Raw genomic sequence first — 26,500 nt, 5'->3', positions numbered from 1 at the left:
AGTCCTGAGAGGATGGAGCCAGGCTCTTCTTGGTGATGCCCAATAACAGGACAAGGGGCAAAGGGTGGAAGCTGAGGCATAGGAAGTTTTATGCAAATATGAGAAAACATTTTTTCACTGTGAACAGGCTGCCCAGGGATGTTGTGGGGTCTCCCTCTCTGGAGGTATTCAAAACTCACCTGGATGCTCCTGAAATTCTGTGAAATTACAGAGTGGCCTTAGGTGCAGCTGTACATCTGAGCATGTAGCTGCACAGTTCTGCACCTTGCTTGAGCTTACCTGGCAATAGATGTTATGGGCAAAGAGTATGTGGAACAGAGGACTCAGACGACAACAGATCTGGCCCTACGCTGTTGAGGGAAGAAGTGGTAGGGAGGTACGAGCCGGCATGCCACCATCAACAGAAGGCTGCTATTCCGTGCCCCCCCCCACCGTGGACATTTATGGATACAGTGAATTTCTGAGTCACAGGATGGCAGCCCAGCAGATCAAAGAATTTGCCCAGTACTGGAATAAACTAGCGTGCAAGCATGAAACAGTGACCTGCCTCTGTTTGCTCAGCTGACAGCAGGGTAGCTGTTGCTAATTCCATTGCATCCCGTCAGGGCTAAATGGAGAAAACATAGTATCCAGCAAGGGAAAAATTGCTCTTTCCACTAAATGTGCCCGAATGCAGACAGACAGCTCTTTCCCCTCACTTCCTCAAGCATGGAGTGTTTGCTTTATCTGGTGATGTAACAGATTTCTAAATAAGAGACCAACCTGATATGAACTCTCCTTCTTATTCCTGCGCTGGTGCTTACATGTGGAAGAATCTTGTAGAATTTTTCACTTGATTTTCAGCTTTACAACTAGCAATATGCCAGTGCCCTCTGCTGGAACAGCATGACCAATTGTGCCAGGCGAGTGGGAAAGAAAACCAGAGTGGAATTTTCTAAGCGCATAATAGTATTGCATTTACTGCACTTGGAACTGGAGTGCTGTGAAACGCAGCATGGCAGGGACAGCAGGAGCCCTTTGCCCATCAGGCAGAGCCAGATGCACTCCTCTGACATGGCCCTTTTCTTCCCTTGTGTTTGTGGGCTCCCCGGGATGGGAAAAACCTGGCAGTGGAAGGAAACATCAGACCAGAGTCACCATATTTAGAATGCAACTGAGATTTTTGAAAACACTTTTCTGTCTAAAGCTATGTTTGTTGAGAGCTCTTTCCAAAATAGTCTGGATACAAAAGTTTAGGCTATCAGGTACATGCTAAACATTCAAGCAAGTATGCATTTTGTAGGGTAGATCATTCAACATGCCTTGAAAAAACCCTGTCATTCAAACTGCTGTCAGATGGCTGTGGTTATACAATCCATATGGACATCTCCACAATGTGCACTCCTCATGAGTACTAAATCTGGGCTTAATCCAAGTCCAATAGCATTTATTGGCTCTGAGCAAGCAGATGTATCTGAGGAAGTGCTACCTTTCCAGAAAGGTTTCCATGAGACTTATTTACTTATTTTGCTGTGGTGCTTGAACTCTATCAGACTGATTTGTCATTATGAGGGGCACTGGGTTCTTCCTGAACTATAGAGATTTTATTGCTAGGTTAGTCTCCCAATCATAGAAATACTGGAGTCACTGCCTTGAAGAACTGTTGCAGATCATCTGCTTAATGCTGGAGGGTTAAAAATACTAGTTTTAATTGACATGCACAAATAGCCATGGTAGTGTGTTCCGCCTATTCCAGTGGTGTGCATCCATCACTGGTCAGAGTGACATATCCTGAAGAAAGGGAAAAAAAATCATGTGGAACATGTAGGGTGATGCAGAGCAGGCCTTGACCAACTAGCCTTTCTTTTTATTCACTTCTGGAATCTCTTCTGTTTCCCTTTCCCAAGCACTTCAGCACATGATTTCCCTGAGGATGGGAGTGCAGGATATCTAAAAATTAAATGGACTGAGTAACCAAAGACCAGCTAAGCAGAGGTTGAAGGGGAAAGCCTCTTTAGCAGAGCAGCAGCTGGAGCGCACGAAACATCTGTGCCACTGACTGCTCTGCATGACTGAGTTCCCTGATGTTAACTTCTAAGCCCTTTGTCTAATTGGTTGGCCCATATAAGATTTTACATCTTTATATACTGTAAATGCACAACAACATCTTATAATGGCTCAGTGAATGACACGCTGCCGCCTGTAACTTGGTAGCTGTCCCTGTGGTTACATACATTATAGATCTGCCTTTCAAAAGTAATATAATGAAGTGGCACTTTATGTAACTCAATGGGTTACAGTAGGAAGCTGTTAACAGTAGAGGATTAAAATAAAACTGTTCTTGATATTTAAAAAGTGATGAAATGAGGAGAAAAATAAATCCACCCCCACACACTGCAAATCACTCCTTACAAGTTTGACATCTGCCAAAATCTTACTTGGAAAAAAATCCTGGACTCCTTCACTCAGAGAGTCTTTCCACCCTGTTCATGGCATAAAGCTCAAAAGTGGTGTTCACTGTCCATGGACACATACGGACAGACCATCCACACACCCCCAGCATCCTCATTAATACATGCCACTTATCACAGTGTGGGGTTTTTTGGATAGAATAGAATACATAGAATACATAGAATAAACCAGGTTGGAAGAGACCTTCAAGATCATCGCATCCAACCCATCAACCAATCCAACACCACCCAAACAACTAACCCATGGCACCAAGCACCCCATCAAGTCTTCTCCTGAAAACCTCCAATGACGGTGACTCCACCACCTCCCTGGGCAGCCCATTCCAAGGGGCAATCACTCTCTCTGTATAGAACTTTTTCCTAACATCCAACCTAAACCTCCCCTGGCACAGCCTGAGACTGTGTCCTCTTGTTCTGGTACTGGCTGCCTGGGAGAAGAGACCAACATCCGTCTGTCTACAACCTCCCTTCAGGTAGTTGTAGAGAGTAATAAGGTCACCCCTGATTGTTTTCTAAACAATATTACTGCTAAACCTTCATATTCTGTGCATCTTCAGTGATGAGACTTACATATAGAGGAGCAGATCTGACATGTTTCAGCAGGTTTCCTTGTTCTTTAAAGGTAAACAATTAACAGTAGGCCATTAGTGTGTTACATTTAATGTTTATACATCAGTATGTATTAATCAAGTGATTGGCTGACTAAAATATTTCAACAGTATCAAAGTATGACTACAATTTAAATCAAGTTATTGATGATGAGAGACTACATTTAGCTGGAAGGAAACGTATGAGTTTTAGATTATTCATTTCTATTACTTCTACAAGATCATCCCAGCATATTGTCTGTTGCCTTCACTTTCATTTCCTTGACACAACTGCTACCAGACCATTCACTGGATGTGGCATTCAGTACATCACAAAAGGGAAAGACATATTCTGCAGAATGTGTTCCTCTGGTAAATTTGAGTTACTCTTGCACATTTATTTCCAATGTTTTGGCTAGGCATTTACCTGTCTCACATACTTAATAAACACAGGACTATTTCGCAGAATTCCACTGAGTCGTTTTTGCCATGAAACACTAAAAAGTAAAATAAAAATAAAATCAACCACTCACTGTTGAAAGACTTTAATTATCTGGAACACTAACATCAAGAACGTTTACTTGAAAACGTTTCCACTTCAGTCCATCTTCAAACCTGTTACACTATGTTCCACTGACTAGTTTTACACATTTCACTGACTTGCAAAAGACAGAACTACAGTAAATTATTTCACAAGGTGTTTGACGAAAACATATATAAGAAATTATTCTTTCCCTCTTCTTCTATGATGAAGCAGAAGCTTGATTTTAAAGCAACAAGAACAGTCATTATAGAGCTAAATAAATTTGACATATTTAACCTCACAAATAAATAAATATATACAAGGGAGGTTACAGCATGTCAACTACAAAGTACAAGATTTTCGCTGTAGAACTGAGAGCATTCAAGAGCATCTAACTGACACGGAGTTTAAGATTACTACATGGTAGTAAAAAAAAGAGGAAAAAAAAAATCTTAATTCAGCAAAAATATAGGTAGCTGTACATTAAACTGATAGGTTACAGCTCAGCTTCACTCAGGATACTGTGTTTGCTTTTTATATTATGCTGATTTATTATGTTTTACTGATTCCTCATTTTTTCAAGAATGATTTTTCCTTCTCTTCACTTCTGAACACCTTAATCAGGTAGAATCTCACAGTAAGCCTCTATATGAACACTATTATCTACAGTAGTTAAGCAAGTGGGACGATAAAATATAAGTTCATTAAATGCTTGTACTTAATCTCTCCCTAAATTAAAGGTATCTGACAACACTCATCCCTGTTAATAATCACGTTTGTAGTGACTCGAGTTGACTTTCACTCATACCACCATATAAGGATTTGCAGTTACAAGACTGAGGTTTCACTAAGGTCCATGTAGCAACAGCAGTGTTTCTGGATGGGATATGGTCAGGTCATCCTCCCCTCACCAGGTTTTTGCAGCCAGGGAATACACACCATTTGTGCGGTCACAGCATTAAATGATCTCTGCACACAAAAGTGCATGCAAAGAGCAAAGAAAGGCACAAATCCACATCCCTAATCACTGAACATCCACCTGCCTGGCAACTGCAAAAAAATCTCAGCACAACTTCATGGTCACCTTCTGGATGCAATGAAATATTTGGATAAAGATATTTTGGTTAAAAAGACAGACCCTTTGTTTTGTTTTTTTTTTTAATGAAAATTTCCATTAGGAGACACTCTCCTCTGGAAACAGTATTTGAAAATACCTTTGGTGGTTATCCCATGCCTTCAGAGACATGTGCAGTTACAATGCTTGTATCACCCGTCATGGAGTGAGACATGCTTTATGAGGAGAGATGCCTTTTGGCAGTCATGGCAACACACTAACGTGTCACACATTTATAGAGACTAGAACAAGTAAGCACGTTATGCTTTTGTCTGGTCTCTGCACACATACACAACTCAAGTGTCATTATGTACACAGTATAGCAGTAGGAAACTTGCTAATGTTGCCTGAACACTGTTTAAACAAACTCCGTGCCACTGACAATCTTAATCAAGTCAGCCAACGGGGGTGGGGGGGGGAAGGGGGGAGGAGGAGAGCGATACTGATAATGTTATATGCCTGGAAAGATGTTATTTATTTATTACTGCTAACTGTATTCCAGGTTATTGTAATGTTGCAATGCCATCTGATGGAAGTGTTCATACATACAGTATATCTGAAGTACAAAGACTGACAAAAGAACCCATGGGTTTACAAAGCATTCACCTTGCATTTAAATACTTAAGTTTTAGCACCGTTCATTGTACTTAGATTGTCTGTGCTACACATGGTGGTTTCCTCTGTCACATTTATTATGTGATTATACAAATATATGTGGAGAGAGATCTAGATATATATTTATATATCTGTATCTAGTTGAATGTCTTATTTTGTGCAGTGAAAAAGAACATTAAATCTAGGACTGTGATGGGAGATGCCACATTTCATACATGCCAGTCGATTACTGTTGAAACATGACTTTGTGTAAACTTTGGATTTACCTGTTCTGCACAAATGCAAAAGATCCATGCCACTGCCTGCCTCCATATACACCAACAGGCTTAATATTTGCAAGAGTTATTAGCAACCTGCATGCCCTTCTCAGCCAGTACATCTATGTACTAAGTGTGTTGCTATGTACATGGATACAAAGTAGCCTGAATTTAGAGCACATACTGTTTTGGTAAGCATGATTTGTGTGATTAGGTCTATTTAGTGAGATATGGTTTAAAATAACCCTTTTAATGCTGCTATCAGGGTTTTATCCACTTATGAAAAAAAAACAAACAGACAGCAATAGACAGTCAAGAAGCAAGAATCTAACAAGTGTTGTAGGGAAAATCCCTGTTTTTCAAATGAAAAAGACCATCAGTAAACTGTTCAATATGAGCTTGCCTATACTGTGTGGTGTGTCTACTATTTTCTCCAGGAATCAAGACTTGCTTCTGTTTGAACTATATAATTTAGGCTGTTGGGTCTATTTACACAGGATTGCAATTAGCTGTTGGCAGGCATGCATTTAAAAACAGCTCAATACCACAGTGGAAAATTGTCTTTTCCCACAATGTTACAAAGGTAGAGAAATTGGTCCTTGAGTGGAAGCTGTTAACAGATGAACATTAAAAACTAGGAAAAATAAGTAAACACATTCTATGACATTCAGTATTCCCAACTCCAGGCAGACTTTGCTTTAAAAAATTCAGAAGCACAGTTAGAACTTTGTGCTGAGACTAAACGTGTCAGACATGATGATATTTTCATAGAAGTTGTCAGAGTGAGGATTGCAGTATCTCTTAACCTTGTCAGTAACATTGTGGACAGGGATGATTGATGTCTGTTCTCCATCCTCTTGAGCAAAATTTGAAGATGGCTTGTCAAGAAAAACATTCTCTAGGAAGAGGAAAAAGCAACAAGAAGTTAGGGCTTCTTAAGGAAACTCACAGCTCAAGAGGTGTTTCACTCCCACACAGATATGCCGTGATTTGCCTCTACTGCTGAATTAAATTACTGACCTAGTAGCCAGCAAACTACTTTTTGGCTTGGCATTGTTTCATCTAAATTCTTTCGAGGCACCCGGTTTTGTGGAAGATCTCTCAGGTCTCTCTTGCAATTATCCTGCTATTATTTTGCCTAAAGTGTAACTGACTCCTACAATCTTTTAATATATTAATTTACTGTTGATGCTTTGAATCTTACAAACTAAAACCATTTCAACTGGACTGGAATAGGGGTGACCACCGTAACACCCAGTAAATAGCATCTCCACATAATAAAGCAGTGGGAAATGACAGTTAAGCTGACTAACTAACTTAACATAACAATATTAATTTAATAATTTAATAGACAGTGGTGGTTTTAAAGCTATGCACAGAAATAATGTACAGCACAGAATGCAGCAGAGGACAACTTGCATCTTAAAGCAGGTAACTGGATTTGCAACTAAACTTTGTGCTCGCCTAGCATCTCTTTGGTTTTTCCAGAGTGTGCAGGGTATGGACCGAACAACTGTGTGGAGGAAAAGATGCAGAGAACTGGCATCTCTTCAGAGTTCATGTGCTATAACCAAAGGGTGGAACTGAAAAGAAAACCCATCAAGGCAATCCTCAACTGGGCTGAGAAAATCTGCTACAGTGGCTAATGCTATTTATTGCTGTTCCAAGAGCAGTCAGTAGGTAGAGCTCATGTACTGAGCACGGAGAAGGAAAGCTCCTGTATCTCACTTGACAATGACCTTTCTCATCTCTTCCACTGTAGTAAATAAAGCCACAATTAACTCTTAACACAGGCAAGGTTTGGACCACCATAAGCTGACAGTAAGATCCTGTGAAGCAATGTTTTCTACAAAGTGACACTTTTGATGGCTGTTTACAAGACTTTGCTGAAACCACCTTCAAAAATTCCCTGGTAAAGAATTTAGCCTTTTTTTTTCATATATAAAAAAAAAAAGTAACAAAACCAGTAAAGTAACCCACCCCTGCAGAAGTCATCACATCAAGCCATAAAAGAGTATGAAGTGTTGCAAAGGAGGAATGGGTTGTGGAGTGAGAAATCAAAAGTTTCATTCATGAAAAAAGAAACAGGCATGTTCACAGACATCAGAATGAGTTTTTCAAAGCACGCAAGAATGTCCATGAATTGCAGCAAATAACTCCATGTCCAACAGCAAACTTCTGAGTATCGTGTACCTTCCAAATGTATGCATTTATTAGCCAATGGTACCGCATTTTAAAGCTTTTCCACATATTGCGTATCTTATGACAAATATGAAAAGTTAATTCTCAGATTTTAGGGAAAACTTTTAAAATTCCTTGTAAATATCTACTCACAAGGCATCATAACGTTGTTAAGTACCAGATATTTCCTCATGAAATTGGCATGCACAGGAATTACAAAAGGCCTTTGGAACCAGTGGAGACCTATGTTTTTTTAGCTCAGGCTTCACCTAAGTACAGGGTTAAAATCCTGTATCACTGAAGTAAATGGGAGTTGTACTACCAAATCATCTGCAGAAATAATCCTAACTTCTAATTCATAGATGTGTTATATATGATATTTAAGTACTATCTACAGCAAGTTTGTTTTAGCCTCATAGAGAGCAGTGCCACAAAATGTTGAAATGCCAATGTCATTTCTTTCATCAACCCAGCAGGGTCCAGCCCATACTTGGGTCCAACTTGGTGCGTCCATCAGTCAGCCACCAGTTCACAGCCTGGCTTTTGGGCACATACAGTTTGTCATTCAGAGGTGTTTTGGGAGAGATTGGATATGGCAAACAATGGCTAGAAGACTAATCTAAAAATGGCCACAGATCAAATAGAAATACAGTATCTTAAAATTCCTGTAATAACTTTAAAAAAGACTAAAAGGATTTCTAGGACTCAGTCAGATTGGTTTCGCTTTTTAATGTATGATCTGTGTATGGGTGTTTCAACTTAATCTCTTTTTCCCCAGACTACTGTACAGAGGCACTCATCTCAGGACATGGTCTGATTTCTAAAATAATATCTTCCAATTGCTTCATGCCCCATGCAGATCGCAGACACCGTGAGTTTGAAGCAAGCTTATCCTCTGATTCAGCATCAATGGCGCAAGATAATAATAGTGAGAAACAAGCAGCGTTTTGAATTGATTAGCAAAGTCCTTTGTGTCAGTGAGGACACCATGCAAGCAGCATCCCTCCACCCTGTTTAAACCATGCATCAACAAAAGCAGTTCTCACTTTACCTGTAACGCTCCACCACTGATGAGGAAAGGGCCTTAGAAGACATTATCTATACCACAAACACATGAATGCTTGTGTCAATTCCAGGGAGCAAATTATAACCACATTAACAAGAGCTGCCAAGTCATGTAGCTATGCCATTATTTGCCTCCAATTTACTAAGACATCAAACTGAGAAGTTTGGCTGTATTAAAAATCAGAATCTTGATGTTATTTTGTATTGTTTTAACACGAGAAGCAATGTCAGTAGTTTAAAAGCTAACGTTAGCAACAATTCCTTTGGAGTACCACATTGAAATGTGTATTTTTAGAGGTCAAAGCAAAATGTATTAAAATTTTAAAAATACAGAGAAAATATGTGGTATTCCCTTAATGTTCAATAAACCACCACATTACAAATTATGATTATACCACCAACTCTGAATGTAATTTCTCTTTGTTTTGGATACTCTGTGTTTACCGTGGGATAAGACGACTTACCTTCTTTTATCCAAGAAAGGTGAAACTGCTATACAAAAGGCAAAATTTGCTTTCATCACACCTTCTAAGTGTGGGAACACACTGAGATTGGAACTATGTATTTGATACAATATATATTAGGTTAAGAGTCCTTATTAAACACTGTATTTTAAAAATACCAAAAGTACATTCATTGGTGACATTTTCTCACTCTAGCTTTAACATGGAAATTCCCAGTCCAGCTTTAACATGGAAACACATCTTTTCAGATGAACCGCGTTGCAGTGCAAGAACTCACCTGTGTGGCTGTTTCGTTTGCAATATGTGTTTGTTGTAGACTTTGATTTGGATGTTAAGTAGGTTGAATTGGAGCCGATAGAACTAGAGGACAAGGATTTCCCAAGATTATCGGAACTCTTCTTTATAATATTGGTTGCTGTTTTGCTCCAGTCTAAAAAGGATTACAAATTTTGACATAATTACCATAGGAACTAAATACCTAATTTATTAAATTATGAACATTTCAAGTATCAGATCTCTTTCTTAATCTACCTTGTAACAAACAGCCCATTGCTCTTCCTGTCAGGTAGCCTCCTTGATTCTTAGGAAATACAGGAATTCCAGCTTAACTTACTTTGCTGCTTACAATGGTAGTTAAAATCGGGGCTCTAACAGTCTAAATAGTCATTTGGATGGATGGCAGAACTCTTAAGATCTGGTTTGCCAGGATGCAGGAGAGCAGTGAAAATCTTTAGCTGTGTAAGAATGCCAAAGTTTTATCACTTCAAGAGAGACATCCCAAGTGATGTATAGGAAAGGATTTGGATAGGAGCATTTAGAGAGGTTTTATCATTTGAGGGCTTGATATGCTGAGGCAGATACTGCATGCTGGTGGATTTGCACTTGTTACAGGGCTTAGCAAATTGGTGCACTATTAATAACAATGAATTAGAATGGTTATTCAGTAGTTCACAACTGAAGAGTTTTGTTCTAATCACTAATGCAACAGGTTTTAATTGCGGAACAACTAATAACTAACATACCAAACTAATACCAAAAATTGTATTGAGGAAGACTGACACAAGTGTCCCAATATCAGCCAAATAAATATGTCAAATTCCTTTAGTATCATATATTTGCAGGTCAGTACAGACAGTTTCACACTTTTGTTGCTATTATGCACTGTACTTCAATAAAATTCACAAAATGGAAGAGAAGTACAAACCAATTGTATGCAATTCAGTAAACATACTGTAATATAGGAGAAAAGGATTAAAATTAGTTTTTGAATGATAGAGTTTGAATCTTTCTTTCTTTCTTTCTATCTTTCCTGTTTTTTAAGGGTCCAAAGGGCAGTACAAAATTTACCAGCTGTGTTCATTGGAAAAATGAAAGAAAATACTTCAGAATTTTTATGAAGAGATATCTGAAAAGTCCCTTGGCAATTGTTATCAATGAAGTGACAGCCTATAATTAATCCATTTTTCCACATCTCTAATGTTGCAGCATATTAAAAATAACACAGCAAGCTGTTCACCTGGACTTTTATGGACTATTGCAGCATCTAAGGAGGGAAGCTGTGAATTGCTTTTACCTGAATTATCTGCCAGTCGGAATCTGCCACAACAGAGATGTCTCCTCCACTGTTTCTGAACGTTTTCTTTCATAGCACAATGGAATACAAATATAAACAAACCTGCAACAAAAAAATACATAAACAGTAAATGGACAGATAAGCTAAAATCTGCTATAAAATACAAGCAAAGGAAAACAACCTTAAAGTTTTCTTATTGTTACCTATGCTTCAGCAAGGTATTGAAATTAATTAAAGCTTTCCCATAGCTGCTGTAGAAGTGTCTGGGATATCAGAAGAGAGCGAGCACAGGGCTGCTTTTATTGATACTGTTGGTTTAGATCCAGCTCAGTGTGTTTTCTGAAATTATTATTTCTGTCTTAGATGGAAATAACTAAAAGGTTTTGTCCTTGAAACAAATTAGTATTTTACATCCAAAAGGACTGCAAGAGTCAGACTGCAAAGTAAATCCAGATACTTTTATATTATCAAGATGATACTTTTATCCTCCTATTCCAGTATTTTCAGAACTATGGGCTGTATTCTTTTAAAACTGGAATTATTGCAATTGGCACTAAAGAGTGTTATGAAAACAAAGCACACTTGGATTTATATGCATCACATGTATGTACTTGAAATGATTATGAAAATGCTAATAATATGTTCATAAATGCTAACTAGTGTCCAGTTAATTCTGAAAAAAATGACTTTGTGCATGTAATCACAGTAAATGTGTTTAAGAATGTTTTTTGTAGAGTTCATATTTCTCATGCAATTGTATAATCTTTCAAGACAGAAAATTAGCATCTACCACCTGGTAAAGAAGGACTTAACTGGGTGTATGGTACAATTTCATAATTCTGCAGAGATAGTTTGGAGCTAAATATAGAAGTTGGAAATCTTATATGCTCCTGGCTCTCTCAAGCAGGCAGTGGTTGTGGAATCTCTCAACATTCTCAGGTTGGCCTGTTCTTGTTTTACTCTTATTCTCTGGGAGAGAGCCAACCTGAAGTCAAACACCTGATGGCAAAATGTTATTGCCAAATCCCTCATGATTACATCTTCAGCATGAATAAATGCTATATAGTGTGGGCAAACATGCTTAAAACTGTTCCTTTATGATCATCTTCAATACTTCTGTATACTAATGCCCACTATGTTTCAGCTGGAAGAACACAGTGTCAGAGTATAGCCTGGAAAAAATACTTTGGAGTATAAAACTACCCTCTCTTCTCCAAACTGCTGAGAATGTATGAGTGCATATATGAATGACATTGAACTGGGCTTCTATTTGCTTACAGCCATCAGGCCAGGCAGAGATCACTGAGATCTTTGGGTAAAGACCACTGAGAAATTTAGGTAAAGGCTGTGTCATGAAACAGTTTTGCAGAACTTTTCAATAGCTGATGGGCAAAAAGAGGCAAGAGCACAATTAAAGAAAGGCAAACAGACTTTAAAGCACCCTATATGAAAGTTCTGTTGCTTTATGTCTACTGTTGTCTACATTTAGTAAAATATTTCTCTGTGTGATTTGTTTTAAGTACAAAGTAATTCCAGTGCTACCACTAGCACCTCTTATAGGCTCCCAAACAAGCAATTGTTTGTGGCCCCAAGTACCTCTTAAGGCTTCTGCACAGGTACAAACTTACTAAACAGATGCTTAATTAAATTGTGGTGAATGTTTGGAACATATTGAATAGTTAAAAAACTATGTGTCTATAGTAATAGAAAATCAATGTGCTGCAGTAAGTGCTTTGTCTTTGCCCTGTCTGGGCTTGATCTCCAAATTTTTTTCTCTATTTCATTATTCATTAAATTTACAATGTGCTTTAGTAATTTGGTTTTGTTTCCCAGAGCCAAATCAGACCCTAGGCTTGACTCTACCTTGGCTCTGACTTAAAAGTGTTTGGCTTGTTCAGGCACATATATAAAATAAGCAGCCAAAAAAGACATGTTCCCAGATTTTTTTGCTCTGTCAAAAAGAAAAATAATTTCCTATGTAGATGAAATAGCAAAGTACAGTAACACCAGTAGTTGCTGCAAGTTACTTTTTCACTGCCAGTGAACAGAAAACTGTTGATGGAGGCTGCTGATATAGGTTAAAATACTCTGCAGTTTTAAAAAACTTGAGAGAATAAAGATATTTACTGAGGCCTCAATAATTAAGTTCATGTTAACAATAAAGAAAGACTTACCATACTGAATTACTTTTTGCTGTCTGATAATAGAATAATAGAATGTACTGGGTTGGAAGGGACCTTTAAAGGTCATCTAGACAAACCACCCTGCAGGTTACAGGAATGTCCCCAACTAGACCAAGTTGCTCAGCGCCTCATCAAGCCTGACCTCGAATGACCCTAGGGATGGGGCCTCTACCCTGGGCAACCTGTTCCAGTGTTCACCCACCCTCACAGTGAAGAACTTCTTCCTAATGACCAGTCTAAATCTACTCTGCTCTAATTTAAAACCATTGCCTGTTGTCCTAATGCTGCATGCCTTTATAGGCCCTCCTCAGCTTTCTTGCAGGCCTCCTTCAGGTACTAGAAAGCTGCTACTGGGTCTCCCCAGAGCCTTCTCTTCTCAGCCTGTCTTCCAGCCCTCTGATCATTCTTGTGTCCCTCCCCTGGAACAGGTCCACATCCTTCTTCTGTTGAGGGCTCCGTAGCTGTACACAGTACTCCATGTGAGGTCTCACCAGAGAAGAGTTGCATGATCACCTCTCTGGATATGCTGGCTATGATTCTTTTGATGCAGCCCAGGATGTGATTTGCCTTCTGGGCTGCAAGTGCACATTGTTGGCTGATGTGCAGCTTTTCATTCACCAGTAGCCCCAAATCGTTTTCCCTGGGCTGTTCTGTGTCACATAATTGCCCACTCTGTGTTGATAACAAGGACTCTCCCGACCCAGGTGCAGGACCTTATACTTAACCTTGTTGAACCTCATGATACAAATCTTAATTTTTCCTTTGCTTTATTCCATCCCCTTAGAGCTACATGTGCACTCCATCAGTTTTATGTGACTTTAAACATCTTCCTTCTCTCTTTAGTTTTGCCTAGCTCTTTTTGATGCAGCATCAAGCCTTTTCAGATATGGAGTTACTATCATCCTGTGCCCTACATGACATGCCTGAGCATATGCTGTGTCATCATTGCTACCACAATCTGAAAAATCTCATCACTCTTCCTTTTGCATTTACTCCTCAGGTTTTTCAGTTTCATCTTCTGACTTAACTGCCTTCCAAATACTCATTTTCCACTGAACAGTGCTGTTGTCCCATAGAGACCTCAGCAGTGGTGGTCAACCTTGTATGCACTATGCACATACAAGCTTAATTGACTGCACTGGAAATTCTGGTTACAGAGAGCTTGTTTAGATCCTTGGCATGTTTTTCAGAGTTTTTAATGTTTTTTTCATGTTCTTCCCATAGTTTTAATCTCCCTAGGCCCATCTAAATTTCTAACACAGGCACATTGGAGCAAATAGTTCATTATGCTGCTAGGGGAGTATCAGAATCTGTCCTTTGGAAAAGAAGTCTTCAGTAAGAACACCACATCTGAACAATTTTTGCCATATTGCCTACATTTTAGGTTGAAACTGAACCAAACCAAACTCCACAACACTATTCTCTTTCCACGAAAGCTCAATAAATCTTTTAGTGCAGTAAATACATCTAAACTGCAACAGATAAAATCTAAACAGTGTAATGTTAAGTACTTTTTCCATACAAGTGAGGCATTTTGCTGACCCTGGGAAAATTTATTTTTTATCTCAAAATTTGTGTGGCAAAACACATGTTCCTCCAATGACATTCTTGGGTTTGCTTTTTTATGATTTTTTTTTTGGCAGACTTATTTTTTATACTAGTATGTGTGTGGTATAACACATGCTCTTCCAATGGCCTTCTGATTTTTTTCTTTTCTGTTTTTTTATTTGTTTTTCTTTATTAGTGGGTAGAGTAAGTGGAGGTGAACATTCTTACGCCATTTGGTGCATACGCAAATCTTAGCTCTGAGATGAAGCTATTTTAAATGTCAACTATGTAACTCTGTAATTTGTAGCCATGCTCTTACATTTTTCAGAAGGACAAGCTATGTTGGAAAAGTCAAATATTCAAAATTTCAGTAAAGGAAACAAAAATAAGATGACTGTAACAGTGGCTTGATTTTCCTTAAAGAACCAAAGAGCATCTCACACTTCTGTACCATCTCTCCACACTGAAATAGGGCTGAATTTTGTTTTAATAGCTTCTCATGCCTTACAAAGTGCACTTCTGCCCAGAAGGCCCATCACATCCTGGGCTGCATCCAGAGCATCATGGTCAGCAGATCCAGAGAGGTAATTCTGCCACTCTGTTCTGGTGAGACCCCACCTGGAGTACAGTGTCCAGCTCTTGGGTCCCCCCCGCACTGGAGAGATATGGACCTGCTGGAGCAGCTCCAGAGGAGGATCACAAAAGATGATCAGAGGGCTGGAGCACCTCTCCTGTGAAGAGAATTGTGGCTATTCAGCCTGGAGAAGAGAAGGCTCCAGGGCAACCTTATAGCAGCCTTCCAGAACCTGAAGGGAACCTGCAGGAAGACTGGGGAAGGACTGTTCAGAAGGGCTTGTAGTGATTGGACAAGGGACAATGGTTATAAACTGGAGTAGAGTAGATTTAGGTTGGACATAAGGAAGAAGTTCTTTATAATGAGAGGAAAAATACTGGAACAGGTTGTGCAGGGATGTGGTTGTGGCCCCATCCCTGGAGACATTCATGATCAGACTTGACATGGCCCTGGGCAGCCTGACCTAATTGGAGGTGTCCCTGCTCACTGCAGGGAGGGGGTTACACAAGATGACCTGTGAGGGTCCCTTCCAACCTAATGCAATCTGTGAATCTGTAATAAAATAGTTATGAGCTTTACAGATTTCCTAAAGGAATAAATTAAGGGAAGTAGCTTCCTATATTTGTTATAATCAGTGAAAGGAAATCTTGAAGGTCGTGCAACATCTGTCTCAACAGAGATTATTGCAAACCATTAGGTAGGAATAGCACTATTATAATACAGTGTATTTTATGGAAAAGATCATGAAACAATTCATTTAACTCAGATATTCAGCCCATATGTAGTTGGTAGCATTATTCCACATAAATGGAAACTAATGATGGTTTAGCTTCAAGGGAAAACCTAAAGAGCTTGGCTCTGAGCTACCAAACCAATTGCTGGACATAATAGTTTCTAGAACAGCAACATCTGAAATATTAATTGTTCACAGAACAGAAATTCATCTTACCTTGCAGTGAATTGAAAATTGAGAAGAGATACATGAAAGGAATAGTTAAGGGACCCCAGGCAAAAAAGGCAAAGCCCCAAGTCATGCCCAGGAGGAAGGTCAGGCTGACCATGCTACGGAGGTTCCTCAGAATCTCTTCCTTCAGGCTCCGATTAGTTCTTTTCCCATTCCTCCCACATATTTGCACCATCACCACAATAAACATGGCAACATTGATCAGAAATATCACTCCAAAGTATCCGGCATAAGTCACGTAAAAGACAACTTTATTCTTGATCCAGCAGCTGTGAAAATACACGAAAATGTCACTTTTAGAGAATGCAAACTATCTTCCAATTATCTGTACAACTACAAGGAAAATCAGTCTATATCTGATACGACCGATGCAGTGCTATACTCTAAAACAAAACTTTTATCCACTGTCTGTTAAGAGGATGAAGCCCAGTGGCATCTTAATCTGAGGTCTGTAACTGATTTTAGTTAAAACTCATTAAAAGGAAACCTGACCTCTGATAGAAGCTGTGGGAGCTGCAATCATGGAAACTTTAGATTCTGTATGAGTAGCTTCATCAGTTCTATGTGTGTGAAGCCTTAGTTACAGAATGGGCAAACTTAGACCTCAACTTTCTATCACGTGATCAAAAATCTCTGGGGAAGAGGGAGGATGGGTAGCCCTTTAAGAGAGCCATTTGATAGTCTGTCATGTAAGAGACCTAGTTTATCCATATAGCAGCAAACTGCTTAGCACGATACTATAAAGACACAGAATGACACTTTTATTTATCATGATGAAGTTTTCCCAAAGAAGGAACAGGAAATGAGGTAACAGTCATATAAAAATGTTGACATTTGTAGATTATTATATGGACATCCAGCAAAAAACATAGAAAGCTATTGACAAAGTCTCATATATTTACAAAGGAGGCTGTTTTAATGCTATTATTTTCTTTGCTGTTGATAGAGGAGTGGTTGTACCTGGCACTGGGTAATGCATATTTCCCCCCAATTTTTCCTGTAGCCTTCTTCACACTTGCCCACCTTGCTTGTTCAACACACCTCTGACTTTTCCAAAGCAATCTGATCAATGCTATTTGTTTTTCAGATTGTGAATGCCAAATTACAAGAGATTTAAAGAAATACTCACAAGTCATCTCCTCCTTGCCCGTTAGAATCTCTGCCATATGAATCTTTGCCATAAATATGGCTTGCATCTGTATTAGCACTTGCTAAAACAATTGCTATCACCAGAGCTGGCAAACCTGTAACACAAGAAAACCTGCAGCTTGCTTTCACATCTCATAAACCTTCAAAATCACCATGCAAAGCTGAACTACTGATATCTCCATCCCCATTGTTTTGGTACAGAGTATATTGAGGTAGTTAAATCAGAAAACTGCACTCAGAAGTCGAAGAAAATACTTTGTCAAAAAGTACAAATGTATAAAACTTTCAAAGTACTTAATGTATATTACTGAATAAGCCTCCTAATGTTCTGTAAGGTAGAAAATATTATTTTAGCATGTGATAGAGAAACTAAATTAAAATAATCTTTATTTACCTAAAGCTAAATATGCAATTGCACTTAGGTTCTCAGAACATAGTGAGAAGATTAACAAACTACTACAAAAATCAGATCTAATGGAGGATGGTATTGGGATTAGTTCTGAGAAAATTTTTTTCAGAGATGCTAACATACTTGATTAGGCTGGGGAACTGGGAAATATGAACTTGAATCTATAATTTCTCTACTGCTTCTCTCAACAGAAAATGTCTTTTTCTACATCATTGCCTATCATTTTACTTAGATATGTTCCCCCAAAAAAGGACGTAAACTGTGTATTTTTAAAGAAAATAAAGGAAATATTGTGGGACCATAGCCAGCTATGTGGGAGAGAAGTCTGTGCAGAACTCTGTACAGCTCACACACAAAAAATGTATGTTTCCTGACGTGCCTTATTTACATGTCTTATCCTTGCTATGATAAAACAGATTCAAAGGGGAAGAGGTTAATTTGCTTTTCTGACCGCTCATTCCTTGTCCTCTGCTGAGGTTGCCAAAAAGGATGCTAGTTGCCAATGGAAAGACATCAATTATCAACTGGACTGAGGTCAGTGCTCTAGCCATGAGGTTAATGGTTTTGTATTGTGTTGTATTATTTCAAACACAATATGTGCATTCAGACAGAAGGCACAGATTCCTGATATAGAAAAAAAGCCTTGCTGCCTGAGCCTTGCAGTTATTTTTCAGTATTACATTTTCCATTTCAGTCCTGCTGTGTACACTGCTTAGGGCAGGCAGGATCTTTGAGTGGTTTATTCAAGCAATGTGCTGAAGCTCAGGAAATTTTGGTTGTTTCTGAGTCCTGCCATAGGCTTTATATTTATCAGCAAGAAACTTAAAGCCAGATTAAAAGTTTCTGCAGTACCTGCAAGAGTTTCTGAACTTACTGTGTGCCATGGCTCTCCATCTCTGATATGACACTAACATTTTCCCCCTCCCATTCTGGACTCTCTGGAAAGTTAAGACCAGTTTATCTGGTCTCTCTGCAACTCCTTGCACTGTGAGCTGCTCTGGCTGCTGAGTGCCAGTTGCAGTGTATTTGCAAAGATCTATACTGGGGAGAGCTTGGTGACAGAGAGGGCTGGCTGCGTGTCAGCACTGCCAGGGGGTGGGGAAAGGAACTGCCATGCTGATTTAGATTCTGCTCTGCATTTGTGATTATTTTTATATCTTATCATTTCAAAACCCATGCTATGTAAATATTGCATCTATGGAACTCACCCCAGCCAATGATGCAAAACTTCAGTATGTATCGCCGGATGTACGTGTTGAACACTTTCACAAGAGCAATGTACATATGAACAGCTTCCAGTCCCATCCATGTAAAGGTGGCCAGAAGAAAATAGTGCAAAAGTGCAGCTACAGCTATGCAGAGGCCATCTATGTTAAATGATGCAATCCAACCATCAAGCAAGAAGATCAAGTTAAGGAAGAACAAGGCTGTGCTCAGATTCATCAGGATTTTGGACGGATAATCTCTTCGCAGCTTCCTAATTAGAGAAATGAAAATGCATATGACTAATTGGCTTCAATCACCCAGGCCACTTAGAGCAGTTGCGTTTATCAGTTTGCAAATAAAAGCACAGGGATCTCCTCCTACCTGTGAGTTTTTCTGGCAATAAAGCATACTGTGATTATCTGCTGTATGTGGTGGGGGAAAGTTACTTCTTTGGGTCCTTAATGAGCTAATTAGCTGCCACAATATTTTAGCAATGGATTTATTGATAAAAACATTTAGAATGAAATATAATGCAATGTATTTTGTACTTTAAAAAAAAGAACTGAAGAAAATGAAAACTTTCAAAATACAGCTGACCTCTGTTAATTTTATATGTAAATCTTTGCTTAACTTTTGGAATATACTGTCCAGTGCTTGCTGTTTTCTGTTCAGTAGGTTTTTCTGTTAGCTTCCCTTGCTTTTTGTTTTAGGAAGACTGAAGATCAAATAAATTTTCTTTTTTAACTGATGCATATTGAAATGTATAAACTGAGGGGCAATACAACCCATTCTGCTACCTTGGACCAGAGCACTATACCATAGGTTGTAAGAGTGCAATCATTGGAGATATTTAGAACTTGAAGATCCCTTTTCCCCCACCCCCTAGCAAACTATGCTTCTTTAGCAGCTACACTGTGATGTCCTGTTACAGACAGAATGGTTCCTTTGTTTGCTATGACTTCATTTTCTCTTTTCACTGTTCACAGAGCTGTATCACTTCAAAACTTCTGCGTTCCCAGGAGTCACTTTCACATTTCAGTAGGACTGCTGTTGAAATTGTTGCAGCAATTCACAACTTCATTTTATTTCTCTTCCTACTGCCTTCCGATGGGCTCTAAAATGTAATTATTCTAGTTGGAAATTTCTTAAGACTTTTTATGCTCACACAGGCAAGTTTTGTTTTGTTATGTTTTTACAAAAAGACTGGTTGCAGATTTTAAAGTAATACATACCTGTTCAGAAACCAGAGGATACTGTACTCCCAAAAGAGAAAATTTTGAGACACATGAGCCTTATTCCCAGGCCTGAGCAGCAAAACGCATTCATTGGAAACAGGAGGAAAGAGTCTGAACTTAAGTTCCCTTGAAAAACATTCTGACCATGATTTTGCATATTTATTTTCTTACACATAGATTTCCCTTCCTAGACAAATAAACCACCCTAATCTTATAACTAATTTATTTTATTTGTCACATATGGGTATTTTTTTTTGTGATATTTTCCACAGAGCTAATACTTACTCAAATGCAATATACGTCAGAAGAGTTGCAGCTGAAAATATAGCAGATATCCCACAGCCTATGTAAGTGATAAAAGTGAGGACCTTGGTATTATGTGGGTCAATTTCTGTAGCAGCTCTCTGAAGGTCCTGTGTGAGGAGGAAGAGGCATCAGTTATAGTAAACATCTTTTTCATGAACTCAACACTCTTTCTTGGTAATTAGTCAAATAAAGCTCAAAAGCACTTTCACAGAATCAAAGAATCACAGAATGTTAGGGGTTGAAAGGGACCTGCAGAGATCGTCTAGTCCAAACCCTCCTGCCAAAACAGGACCATCCAGGGCAAGCCACACAGGATTGCATCCAGATGGGTTTTGAAATTCTCCAGAAAAAAGAGACTCCACAGCCTTTCTGTGCGGCCTGTTCCAGTGCTCCATCACCCTCACTGTAAAGAAGTGTCTCCTTGTGTTGAGGTGGAACATCCTGTGTTCTAGGTTGTTTTCAGTGTTCCTTGTCCTATCAATGGGCACCAACAGAAAGAGACTGTGACCTTCATCTTGACACCCACCCCTCAGATACTTACAGATGTTGATGAGATTCCCTCTCAGCCTTCTCATCTCAAGACTAAACAGCCCCAGTTCTCTCAGTCTTTCTTCATAAGAGATATGTTCAAGTCCTGCAATCATCCTCATAGCTCTTTGTTGGACTCTCCAGCAGATCCCTGTCTTTCTCGAGAGAACAACACTGCTATAACCCTGACATTATGGTTCATGCTTACTGAGTAACCTTAGTCTATGATTGCTGCGTCTCTTAATTCCTTCCCATTTCTATTCAAAACATTGCACTTTAAGAATCGTAAGTGCTGGGATCAGCAAATAGACAGAGCCTGATACTAAACCTTGTATTTCAGTATCAGGAGTTCTAATGTCCTTCTCTGGAAACATCTCCCCTTTTCAAACTTTTCAGTTTCACTGCTTACTTTAAGAAGATGTAAGATTTAGGAAAATACAATTTATAGTTATTCATACTGAAATATGCAATATTCTCAGAGTTTCTGACATCAGTGCTTTTTAATAAACGTTCGTAAGAGTCAATGTGCCTACTCACGTATGGGTGAAACCAAGGGCAAGATACTGCTTTTTTGTTTTATGGTCTGTTTTGACATGCAAACTACAGTTATAAATAGAATTGGTCAGAAAAATAGTGACATAGACAACATTAAAAAAATAATAATTTGGAAATGAAGCAGGAACGTTCTGAGGACTTTTTTCCAGTTTTCTGTCCAGCTGCAATTGCCACACCATACCGTCAGAGAATAAATACCAGTGTCATTTCCTTTTTTTAAGGAGAACAAAAAATTAGAATGTTTGGGTCTATATCACTGTGGAGTAAATGTAAGCAAATACTGAAACATAATGGTGCCATTCTACGGGGTCACAGTTGGCCACAGTAAGACTATCCAGCAAAAATAAATTAATAAGACACTACAAAACTTGCCATTCTTCATAGAAAAAGGAAGCAGCATGTTTTTCACACTCTGTCCCAACTTTATATCACAGTTTATATATGTATAAGGAGAGTCCTATTTGAAAATAATTTAATAGCTAAATTAAAGTCAGAAAAGATTATTAAAATGAGAAAGCAATTAGAAGGGTCAAAACTGCTGGAACATAGCCCTGATTCAAAGAACTTCTGCCTTATTTCCTCCTGCCACAAAAGCGTTCAGGAAAGAGAAGGGATTCATTGAATATATCCTGAAGAAAGCCCTTTTTTCTCCCTTCAAGGATGAAAAGTGAAACAAGACCACAATTTAGCTTTCAAAAAGACCAAAATCTTGGGGCTTTTTCATATCTACATCTGAGCATGACATGAAGAGAGCAGCTCTATTGAGAAGGGTTTAAAAGGCCAAAGCTGAAAAAGTGCACATGGCTCCTTTGTGTGGTTAAGTCCTGTGACACTGACAAGTTAAATAAAACCCAAATACTTCCACTAGGAGCACTGCTGTGATCAGGAGCAAACACCTTTTCAACAGGTGAGATTCAGAGGCTAAAGCATGTTAATTTCAGATGGGAATAAATATTTCAGCCCACTTCTGATCTTAAAATAAAATAAATTTAAAACATCACCAAGTGTTAAGAAAAGATAGCAGTATTCCATCTTTTTCATATTGGGAGTTTTTCCCTTCAAAAATGCTTCACATGCCAATTACTGTAGGCACCTGAATGCAGCTCCCTAACAGGCTATTCTTATCTCAGACACCCAGTCTGGAGACTTTGCTTAAGGCTCCGAAAGAGCAGAGTTACACATTTTGTACCAGCTCTCAGTGGGGAGACTTTCTCTGAGAGGCAGCCTGTACTGTGTGGCATCCCCAAACCTGACGAAAGTCTTTTATAAAAGAACAGCAAGTATGGGCTTACACATCTCATCAAAGAAGTTATTGCTTCATACTTTTTATCATTAGATCAATATAAATCTTGTCACATTTGGAAATCTAAATTTGCAAGGGACCATTTAACTTCTTAAATCTGAGGATGAAAGGGGATTATTGTGCTCCCCTGACTTCATTTCCATCAGCAGTTTTATTGACTGTAGGATATTTTTCTTTCCATGACTGTTTTCCCTAGCAATACATGTACATCTTTTTTTAAGTTTGTTTTGAAAACAGCACCTCAACTTTTTCTCCTATCTTCTTTTATTCTGAAAACAACTTGCAGCTTTCCAGATTTTGACATTTCAAAACTACATAGACTTGTATCCTGTTCATTCCTTCCCATCCTTCACACCTTCCCATCTCAGATGCAGGTCACTGGTACCAGACTATATTAAGGGAAATGACAGGGATACCCTGCACCTTAGACCTCATTGAGATCAACTCTTTCCACTTTTTATTGGAAATGTTATTACTAGCCCTTGGTTTTACAGTCCCTGACTTTCTTCTTCACCCAGCCATATCCCAACTTTCAAAGAATCATAGAATGGTTTGGGTTGGAAAAGACCTTAAAGATCATGTATTTCCAAACCACCAGCAACACCTTTCACTAGATCAGGTTGCTCAAAGCCCCATACAAGGGGTCTTTGAACACAGAATCACAGAATGTTAGGGATTGGAAGGGAGCTGTAGAGATCATCTAGCCCAACCCCTGTGCCAAAGTATCACAGTATCACAGTATAACTAAGGTTGGAAGAGACCCCAAGCATCATCGAGTCCAACCTGTGAATGTATGATCATCTTGAGCAGGCCATGCAGGAATGTATCCAGAGAGGAAGACTCTGCAAACTCTCTGGGTGCCCTGCTTTAGTGCTCTGTCACTCTCACCATAGAAGAGGTTCTCCTCATGTTGAGATGGAGCATCCTGTGTTCCAGCTAGTACCTGTTGTTCCTTGTCCTATCACTGGACACCACCAGCTTCATATTGACACCCACCTCTCAAATATTTATAGACATTGGTAAGATCCCCTCTCAGCCTTCTCAAGTCTAAACAGCCCTACTTCCCTCAGTCTTTCTTCACAGGGGAGATGTTGAAGTCCCCCAGTCATCCTTGTATCTCTCCTTTGGACTCTTTCCATCAGGCCCCTATCTCTCTCGAACTGGGAAGCCCAAAACTGTATGCAGTATTCTAGGTGTGGTGTCATGAGGGCAGAGTAAAGGGGGCACCCACAACTTCTCTGACAGCCTGTTTCAGTGCCTCACCATCCTCACAATAATGAACTTCTTCCTTACATCTAATCTAAATCTACCCTTGCTCAGTTTAAAGCTTCTATCCTTTTTTCCTATCACTATGCTCTCTAATAGAATCCCTCCCAATCTTTCCCATAGGCCTCCTTTATGTAGTGGAAGGACACTCTAAGGTCTCCCTGGAGCCTTCCTTCTCCAAGTTGAACAACCTCAACTCATCCTGTCTTCATACAGGAGGTGCTCCATCTCCCTGACCATCTTCCTGGCCCTCCTCTGGATCCATTCAATCAGGTCCATGTCTTCCTTACACTGGGGGCCCTATAGCTAAGCACAGCAGTCCAGGTGGGGGTCTCATGAGAGTAGAGGAGAATCACTTCTCTCAATCTGCTGGCCACACCTCTTTTGATGCAGCTTCTTTGAAGTTGGATGTTACAATACACTTTTTGTATTTTGGTATCACTCAGAAGTCTCAACTCCATGTCTTATGGGACACAATACTTTCAAAATTTAGAATACTCATGTGGGCATATTTTACTTTTTATTTTACAATATTTAGTCACTTGTAAAAAAACATAGTAATAGACTTTCATTGTTTACTTTATTCATTACATCATTCTTGAATACTTATCACTAGCTATTTTGTTGTGAAAATATAACTTAGTGACAATAAGGGGGGAAAAGATGCATTGTTATTAAAAAATACATGCAAAAGGAATAAGACAAGTAAGAAAAATGAGAGTTGTCTTCACCCAGGATGAAAACTGCATTGCAGTTTCTTGGAGAGACAACTTAGTGAACAGGGATTTTGCCTACCATTAGGACCCCGAAGTGTGTGAGGTGGTTGCATAAGCAAACTGTCTCATTTTCATTGGACTCTGTGCTCACTTGGCAGCCCTCAGGGTTCCAGCCACCATTGCCACCTGTGGAAATGAAAGAGGAGAAACTGTTCTTTCCAACAAACTCATGTCACTCTTTTAACAGATTCCTCACTTTATCTTGTACAAATGCAGAAGTGTTTTCTTACATTGATTGAATATATACTAAAACCAATTATGACAGAAGAAAGTGTTCCGTTCCCCAGTTTCTACAAGGAATCATACCACATGAGTGCCCCAGTAATGGAGTACTGAGTGGAAGCAATAGAGATCTATAGATAGCAGGGAGTTTTTTGATGAATGAGAGATGAATAAGAACTACTTTGTGGTTCATGCATTAAGACATACCTTAGTTTCACCCATCAAGAAGATCATTGTAAAACTCTCTTTTATCACAGTGATGTGATATCTGTACCTGCCACCCTCCTACTCATATATCCCTAGGCACATAAAAGCATTCGTGACCCAAGAGTGGTCCTGTCCTTCTGCAGCATGTAATGCAGAAGGATCCTCCGAGGCATTAACAAAAAACGTGAAGTAAACTACCCCCTACTCATTTGCTCCGAAAAGCCCATTCTGAAAAATAAATGGAATTTTCTCTTTGAAATAGATGTTAAAAAGTAAAATTTGTATTTCTGATTACTTTTCATTTTCCCCTGCTAAAATACTAACTCATTTTGTGTAATAGTTCACATACTCTGAACTCCTGAAAGAAGTTTTCGCACAACTCCAGACAACATTCATCACATTATCTGACTGACCCTATAACTTTACCTCAAATTCAAGACAGGATCTCTCAAAAAACTGTGAAGATGTTCCAAAACTACTTAAAACTTTCCCCACTCAAGCAGCCACTGAGAAGTTTCCTCCCTTTGTGTTTCTCATTAAAGTGTTTCTTTTAGTCTTTTTTTTTCCCCTCATTTTTTTTTATCCTTTTGCATTCTCCTCAGTTCTTCTGTCTGAATTTTCTGCTTTCAATTACAACTTTGGATGGTAAATTTTATTTCTTGCAATACTCTCTGTACTAAATCCCTCCACCCAGTATCCTACTGCTAAGGACAGTTACTTCTCCACTCTCTGTTTCAACACAGGGAAGAGTAGCATCTCAGTAGTAATCTCTATATAGAAGGCTCTGGAAAGTTATGTGCAAAGGATGAAGAGCCTGAGTATAAAATCACACACAAGGCAGTAGCAATGAAGAATGAGCTAAAATACTGCCTTGTTAATGTGTGTCTGGATATGGGAGCTCATCAGGTTGATTCTCATCCATTTATAGGGTGGATGAAGTACATGTGATGTAGTTCCTAACTTTCCTCTGAAGACAAAGCAGCTTAAGATGTGTAATGGGCACAATCTCAAACAACCCAGTGTTTTCAAACTTACGAGTTAAAAGTATGAGTAAGAACCTTTAGAACCTTTATATGTTTGAGTGGCATTACTATTTAATTTGCACCTGCAGACAGATCAGTGAAAATCTGTTATCAGATACAGAAGATAATTTTATTTTACAAATTTAAATGGTAAAAAAAAAAAAAAAGATTATTTAACATCTGCTGTTACAAGCACCTGTACTAACCAGAAGATATGA

At 38.9% G+C, this 26,500-nt stretch overlaps 1 protein-coding gene across 1 annotated transcript in view; it reads right to left on the bottom strand.

Moving 5' to 3' along the window:
* Positions 1 to 5,110: 5,110 nt before the first annotated feature.
* The window catches only part of ADGRG6 (adhesion G protein-coupled receptor G6), a 114,810-nt gene continuing 93,420 nt past the window's right edge, over positions 5,111 to 26,500 (bottom strand). Inside the window, exons 18-25 of the mRNA XM_054162664.1 lie at positions 24,851 to 24,957; positions 20,383 to 20,510; positions 18,865 to 19,133; positions 17,228 to 17,342; positions 16,084 to 16,367; positions 10,830 to 10,931; positions 9,534 to 9,686; positions 5,111 to 6,444 (exon numbers count right to left, since the gene is read on the bottom strand). Of these exons, the coding sequence (XP_054018639.1) occupies positions 6,266 to 6,444; positions 9,534 to 9,686; positions 10,830 to 10,931; positions 16,084 to 16,367; positions 17,228 to 17,342; positions 18,865 to 19,133; positions 20,383 to 20,510; positions 24,851 to 24,957 (1,337 nt within the window). The 3' untranslated portion in view covers positions 5,111 to 6,265. The remainder of the gene's footprint in view (positions 6,445 to 9,533; positions 9,687 to 10,829; positions 10,932 to 16,083; positions 16,368 to 17,227; positions 17,343 to 18,864; positions 19,134 to 20,382; positions 20,511 to 24,850; positions 24,958 to 26,500) is intronic.

The sequence above is a fragment of the Dryobates pubescens genome, chromosome 6, assembly GCF_014839835.1.
Source record: "Dryobates pubescens isolate bDryPub1 chromosome 6, bDryPub1.pri, whole genome shotgun sequence".
Classification (NCBI taxonomy): Eukaryota; Metazoa; Chordata; class Aves; order Piciformes; family Picidae; genus Dryobates; species Dryobates pubescens.
This window is presented reverse-complemented; position numbering and strand designations above follow the sequence as displayed.